Source organism: Musa acuminata, chromosome BXJ1-5, assembly GCF_036884655.1.
Source record: "Musa acuminata AAA Group cultivar baxijiao chromosome BXJ1-5, Cavendish_Baxijiao_AAA, whole genome shotgun sequence".
Taxonomy (NCBI): Eukaryota; Viridiplantae; Streptophyta; class Magnoliopsida; order Zingiberales; family Musaceae; genus Musa; species Musa acuminata.
In genome coordinates, this window is record NC_088331.1 from 18420508 (window position 1) to 18428583 (window position 8076).

At 40.4% G+C, this 8076-nt stretch overlaps 1 protein-coding gene across 1 annotated transcript; it reads right to left on the reverse strand.

The window, feature by feature from the left end:
* Positions 1 to 1978: 1978 nt before the first annotated feature.
* On the reverse strand, positions 1979 to 2299 carry LOC135673912 (uncharacterized). The gene has a single exon (XM_065183311.1). It carries the CDS (start codon positions 2297 to 2299, stop codon positions 1979 to 1981), a length of 321 nt encoding a protein of 106 aa, XP_065039383.1.
* Positions 2300 to 8076: the final 5777 nt, after the last annotated feature.

The following is an 8076-nucleotide window of genomic DNA, read 5'->3' on the forward strand; positions in this document are numbered from 1 at the left end:
ATCTGCTCGTGACACTCATAATATGCGCTATATCAGGCCTGGTACATAGTATGACATATATGATAGACCCTATTATTGAAGCATAGGGTATCCTATCCATGTTCACCCTTTCTTTAGGAGTCTTTGGAGACATACTCCTAGAAAATGATATCTCATTTCTCATTGGTATGAGAACTCTCTTGGAATTTTTCATGCCAAACTTTTTGACAATGGTGTCTATGTACCTCGACAGGGATAAGCCAAGTATCATATTGGATCTATCTCTATAGATATGAATCCCCAAGATATAGGATGCTTCCCCTAAGTCTTTCATGGAGAAGTGTCTAAATAACTAAGCCTTTATTGTGGATAGCATTCCTACTGCTAGTCATAGGTGCCCAACAAGCCAATCACGTGAGTGATGGCACGTGTGACTTGATACATAATCTTTTTGCTTATTATATTTTGGCGTATATCACTTTATAACTATTGCATAAATGCATATATATATTGTGATGTCCTTGGATTTGTGCAATGGGAATCGGATCGTGATGAGATCACGATAATGAGATCGATTCACCTTTAAACACATATCCTAAATAATCCCGGTCATAAGTTACTCGATAGGGACATCGTGATAACCGGACAGACTGGTGTGCTGTATACCCGTCCATATGATGGATGCAGCTGGTCTCATAGCTGCTCGTGTAGGGACACTAGGGATATAGTACAGGTGCTCATTGAAGAATGAGTTTGATCCGCTTACGGAATGCTGGATGGTTGACGATGCCTTATTGTCAGACAGTGATTCCATAGTCCTAGTGATGTATCTGGTCCTTAGACTTGAGACACCAAGGATGTCCTATATGAGTGCTCCACTCTTTGATACCAGACTTATAGGTTTGGCTATCCCAGATCTAGTACAACTGGTCATTGGGAGTGGTAGTCGACCTTACGAGGGCTATTGAGTGTCGATAGAGGATCATCCACTCTCGGCGACATGAGAGGAATATCCCAAGTGTTCTTGCTTAGACAAATCCCTGGCCAGGGTCATTCGGGTTGAGAAAGAAAGAGTTCTCCGGGAGAATCCGATTAGAGTGAGACTCGAGTAGAAACCGTATAGGTCTGACAACACCATGCTCGATATATGGTCTCTGGGATATTAGATGGATGAGGGACTATAGGTACACGGTAACTGAGGACAGACAGGTCCAATGGATTGGATTCCCCTGTATCGTCTGGGGACTATGGCGTAGTAGCATAGTACGTCCGTAGTTGATGAGTCAAGTGAATTATTACAGAGATAATAATTCACTGAGTTAGAAGGAGTTCTGATGGGTATAACTCACGGCCAGCTCGATATTGGGCCTAGAGGGTCACACACATATGGTAGGCATTGCGATGAGTAGAGGTTCGGATATGAGATATCCGATAGAGCCCTTGTCTTATTGGATGCAGATCCAATACCCACTAGGGGAGGACCCATTAGGGTTTGATAGGGGACCTCTATAAATAGGAGGGATTCAAAGCCTCATAGGCTAGAGTCTTTGCTTGCCTTTCCTATTCTCCTCTCCCTCTCCACCTCAGAGCAAGCCTGGAGTTTTGAGGAGCGTCGTCGCAACCCTACTGTGTGGATCACCGCTAGAGACGAGGACGCTTGACCTCATTCACCCTCTCCTAAGGATCTACAAGGAAACAAGGATATACGATCTCCCTAGGTAACACAATCTACTCTATATGCAGTTTTAAGTTTCGCGGATTTTGCGCATCAATCTTCGCACGACGATGAACATCTTTTTGGGAATCGGGGATTTTGTTTTCTTGTTCTTCCGCTGCGCATATGATGTCGCCCCTAAGATTTCCCAACAATGGTATCAAAGCCAGGTTGTTCGTGCGAATGATTGGTTTTGAACTGCGTGTGTTGTGTTTAGGAAGAATTTTGACGTCAAAATCGTTGACGCAAAAACAAGGAAGGGCAGCAACAGTTACTACCCTCGATCTACGTGCATGCAGCACAGCTGAAGGCAGACAGCACAGGGGCTGCGTCTGTAGTAGTCGGCTGGCGGCCTGCTTGTAGCAGGCTTGCGTCCGGCGGGGCTGGCAGCCCGCGGGCAGATCGGGCGCCTCTGCCCGTGGGGTGAGACGCCGTAGGGCAGCGGTGCCTACCGCCGCTGCTCCCGCGGGGGAAACCCGCCGGTAGACCGCCTGGCGGGACATCACCAGCACCGCCTACGGGCGTTGCCCCGCCGGTAGAACCGCCCGCGGAGGCGGCGGCGCCTGTGGGCCGCCCACCTGTAGCGATAGTGCCGCCAATGGGCATGCCGCCTACAGGCGAGGGCAGCACCCTCGCCTCGCCGCACAGGCCACCGCCAATAGGGTGGCGATGGTGGCAGCAGTAAGAGGGAATTAGGGTTTTGGGCAAAAGGACAGTTTTGCCCATGTGAATTTGAGAAATTCTAGTTTCTGTCTTTTATCCAAATTACGAAAATACCCTTAGGAATTGAAAAATTCCCTACATGTCCCTAATTTAAGAATATATTAATTAATTAAAAGGTTTAGTTGATTATTATTTTTATTATTATCTAGTAGTACTACATGATGATGATTATTTATACATGTGATGTATGATGTGTGGCGGATGATCATGGACCATGTGATGTGTGTACTTGTGATTATTATTATTGAGGTCTGTGAGCCTCCATTATATTTCTCGTTTATTGTCGGGCCTGCGTGCCTATGATTAAGTTGTAATCACATGAGGAGGCGTAGCGGGAGCGTGGATGCGATAGCGGGACCCACGAACGGACGATCATGATGCATGAAGATGCATCAAGATGTCGACGGAACCGACGAGGACAGGGCATGGAGATGCACCGTTGCACACATAGATCTTGATGTGAGTGATTAGGCCTACTGGCTCGGGCCTAATCATATTAGGTTGTGTTCCATGATCATCTAGTGTGATTGCTTATACACATACTAGATATGTATATATATTTGCATGCGATGTAGATATATATTAAATATGTATATGTGTGACATGTCATATTAGGAGAATAAATCATAGAAACATCTCTCGATAATATTAAGTCGGTAAACTGTTGAATCTCGGATTTTGATGATAAAATCAATTGATGGGTTATTTGATCTAATCCATATTATTGAGTTAAGTATGTAGGATTAACTACGATAACCAGAAAACACAAAGCAAGAATACCGGAGTCAAGTTCGATGAACATTTAAGAGTCCGAAGAATCGTCGGAGATGATGATGGAACCAACCGAGAAGAAATCGGGAACCTGTTGGAAGTTCGCCGAAAAGATCGTCGGAGGTTCGCAGAGATCACCGAGAAGTCTCGGCTACTCATTAAAGTCATCACAAGTTCGGGAGCGTGCTTGGACCCCGTCAGAAGAAGTTCATCGGAAAGCTCGCCGGAACAAGACTTGACGCTCGCGGTTGATAAATTGCTTAGGATGTGTTTTGTTATGTAGTTCACTTGTAATTAGGATTAGGATTAAGAAGATAATCCTATATCCTGGTTAGGGGCCAACTGGGGCCAAAGTCAGATTTGGTTTGGGCTAAAAGTAAGCCAAACCAAGTGAACCGAAGAGCCAGGCGGTGACACCTCCTTGGCTGGGCGGTTGCACCGTCCAGCACCCAAGCGCTGGGCGGTGGCACCGCCTGGCTGGGAGGTGGCACCTCCAGCACCGGGAACCCTAAGAGAATTCAAATTTTGGAGCCCAAAAATTTGAATCCTCTTGAGGCCTATAAATACCCCTCAAATCTCAGCTGAGGCAACAACTTTTGAGAAGCATTTTGATTGAGAGAAAAGTCTTAGAAAGTCTTAGCAAGTCTTGTTTTCAATTTGCTAGAGAGTTCTCCTCCTTCTTTCTTATTGAAAATTTGTAAGAGGTTGAACTGCTTATAAAAGGTTGTAAGAGGGGTGTTTACCCTTCCATTTCAAGAGATTTGCTAGTGGAAGGTGGGAGCCTCATCGAAGAGGGGCATAGCAAGTGGAGTAGGTCATTTGACCGAACCACTCTAAAAATCGGCGTAATCTCTGGTTTGCATTTTATTATTGTCATTTACATTACTGCAAATCTTCTTACTGCTTTAGTTCCTTATTACCCTTGCTGCGCAACTTTAAGAATACGCTTTCAAGTTAAACTTTTAAAGTTCCGCTCTTATCGTACGAAAGATTTTGTTAAAATCGAAGTTTTAATCCGCTGCACTAATTCACCCCCCCTCTTAGTGCCGCTCCGATCCTAACAAGTGGTATCAGAGCAAGGTTATCTCTCATATTTGGTTTAACACCCAAGAGAGATGGCTTACTCCGGCATGCAAAAGGGCCACTCTATTGCACGACCACCTTTGTTTAATGGGTCGGATTACACATATTGGAAGACTCGCATGAGGATCTTCCTCATTTCTATGGACTTTGAGCTTTGGTCTATTGTTGAGAATGGATTTCAAAAATCTTCTCTTCCGATGAGCGAATGGAATGAATCGGAGAAGAAGGTTTTTGCTTTAAATGCAAAGGCTATGAATGCCTTGTTTTGAGCATTAGACAAAAACGAATTTAATTGTGTTTCAATGTGTGATTCAGCTTTTGATATTTGGAGAACTCTTGAGGTCACTCATGAAGGCACTAGCCGAGTGAAAGAGTCCAAAATCAACATCCTTGTGCACTCTTATGAACTTTTCCGAATGAAACCAAGTGAGTCCATCGGAGACATATACACCCGGTTTACGGATGTCATCAATGGACTCAAAGCTCTTTGTAAAGATTTTACTAACTTTGAACTAGTAACTAAAATCTTAAGATCTCTCCCTAAAAGTTGGGAACCAAAAGTTACGGCCATTCAAGAGGCCAAAGACCTTAAAGCATTCCCTCTTGAAGAACTCATTGGGTCTCTAATGACCTACGAAATGACATGTCAAGCTCATGACGAGCTCGAGAACCCCCTTCCAAAGAACAGGAAGGATATGGCACTCAAATCACAAGAAGACCACTTGAAAGGAACATCAAGTGATGAGGACAGTGACAATGACATTTCACTTTTGACTCAAAAATTTAAAAAATATTTAAGAAAGAACAAATTTAAAAATAATACAAAAAATAAATTTGAACAAAAGAAGGACCAAGTGATTTGCTATGAATGCAAAAAACCGGGACACTATAAGAACGATTGTCCTCAAGCCAAAAAGAGAACATCAAAGAAGAAGGCGTTCAAGGCAACGTGGGATGATTCAAGCGCATCCGAAGAAGAGGAGTCCAACACCGAGCAAGTTGCTCATTACGCGCTAATGGCGTTAGGAGAAGAGGTATGTGATTTATTTAATGAAGATTTATCTTTTGAAGAACTATCTATCGCTTTTCATGAATTATTTGATGAATGTAGAACTGTTAGCAAGAAGTTAAGTATCTTAAAGAAAGAGCATGCTTTGCTACAAGATAAGTTTGATAGTCTTCAAACTCCTCTATGCTCTAAGTGTGAGCACTTAGAAGCATTAAAAAATGAAAATTTGCTTCTTAAGGAAACCTTAAACAAATTTAAGGTTGGTAGCAAAGGATTAGATATGATTCTTGCACACAAGGGTCACATCGCAAATAGAAATGGAATTGGATTTGTAAAAGGATTACATCAAAATCCTACCACTTTCATAAAAGGACCTACATTACATGTTTCCTCTTATATGAAATGGAACTTTTGTTGCAAATCCGGACATATTGCCTACAAATGCCCATTTAGAAAAATTAGTTCACAAAAATTAATATGGGTTCCTAAAGGAACTATAAAAAATTCAATAATAAATAACAAAGTTAGTGGGTCAATTTTTGAGGCACCCAAAATCAAATGGGTACCTAAAAATCATCCTCTTTTGTAGACAAACCCACAAGCTAGGAGCAAGAGATGGTATCTCGATAGTGGATGCTCAAGACATATGACTGGAGATCCATCTCATTTCTCTATGCTCACTAGCAAAGAAGAAGGGTACGTTACCTTCGGAGACAACAACAAGGGCAAAATCATTGGCAAGGGAATTATTTGTAACAAATTTAATTTTTCCATTGATGATGTCTTACTAGTTGATGGATTGAAACATAATCTCTTGAGTATTAGTCAACTATGCGATAAAGGTTACATCATTAGATTTGAATCAAATATGTGCATTATTGAAAAGCCAAATCATAACATGACTATGATTGCTTTAAAACAAAATAATGTCTATACCATTAATCTTGATGAACTAAGTAATAAAATGTGTTTCTCCGCCGTAAATGATGATGCTTGGCTTTGGCATAGGAGATTAGGCCATGCAAGCATGAAAACAATATCTAAGATCTCATCTCAAGAATTAGTACGAGGAATTCCAAATATAAAGTTTATTAAGGACAAAGTATGCGATGCATGTCAACTAGGCAAACAAATAAAAACAAGCTTCAAACCAAAAAATCAAATTAGCACCACTAGACCATTACAATTGATCCATTTGGACTTATTTGGACCAATTGATACAACAAGTCTAGGTGGAAGCAAATATGCTTTTGTGATTGTGGATGACTACTCTAGATACACTTGGACCTATTTCTTAGCTCACAAAAGTGATTGCTTCAAGTGTTTCTCTAAATTTTGTAAACTCACTCAAAACGAAAAAGGCTTCATGATTTCATCAATTCGGAGTGATCACGGTGGTGAATTTCAAAACCATGACTTTCAAAAGTTTTGCGAAGTTAATGGATACAATCACAACTTCTCAACTCCAAGAAATCCTCAACAAAATGGTGTAGTTGAAAGAAAAAATAGAAACCTACAAGAAATGGCAAGAACTATGTTAAATGAACATAGTTTACCCAAATATTTTTGGGCCGAAGCCGTAAATACGGCTTGCTACATCATGAATAGGGTTCTAATAAGACCATCTCTATCAAAAACTCCCTATGAATTATAGAATAATAAAAAACCAAATATTTCTTATTTTAAAGTTTTTGGTTGTAAATGCTTTATTTTAAATGAAAAGGATGCCTTAGGTAAATTTGATGCTAAATCCGATGAAGGCATCTTTCTTGGCTACTCTTCCGTTTCTAAGGCTTTTCGGATTTTTAATAAAAGAACCTTAGTAATAGAAGAGTCTATTCATGTAGTTTTTAATGAAATTTTCGATTTAAAGAAACATGATTTTGATGATGATCTTGGTTTTGATAATTTGAATTTAAATGAACCCTCTCCTCAAAATAGCCATTTGAATGCATCTTCTTCCGAAATTTCTTTACCAAAAGAATGGAAGTATGTAGATGCTCATCCAAAAGAGCAAATTATAGGAGATACATCAAAAAGGGTTCAAACTCGTTCTTCTTTCAAAAATTTCTGTGCTAACGCCGCTTTCCTTTCTCAAATTGAACCTAAATGCATTGACGAAGCCTTAAAAGATGATTTTTGGGTCATTGCAATGCAAGAAGAATTGAACCAATTTGAGAGGAATGAGGTATGGAAGCTTGTTCCTAGACCAAGTGACTACTTAATCATAGGTACTAAGTGGGTCTTTAGAAACAAGCAAGACGAAAATGGTATCGTGGTTAGAAACAAGGCTAGATTAGTGGCCAAAGGTTTCAACCAAGAAGAAGGTATCGATTACGAAGAAACCTTCGCTCCCGTGGCTCGATTAGAAGCCATAAGGATGCTCCTTGCCTATGCTAGTAGTAATATTTTTAAACTATTTCAAATGGATGTTAAAAGTGCCTTCTTAAATGGTTTTATTTCCGAAGAAGTATATGTCGAACAACCTCCCGGATTTGAAAATACTCTTTTTCCTAATCATGTATTCAAAATGACTAAGGCTCTCTATGGCTTGAAACAAGCTCCTAGAGCTTGGTATGAAAGGCTTAGTTCCTTTCTTATTTTAAATAATTTTACCAAAGGCAAGGTTGATACTACATTGTTTATTAAACATTTTGAAAATAATTTTCTTATTGTGTAAATTTATGTTGACAATATTATTTTTGGCTCTTCGGATGAATCACTATGTGAATCATTTGCCAAATCTATGAGTCATGAATTCGAAATAAGTTTAATGGGGGAATTAACTTTCTTTTTA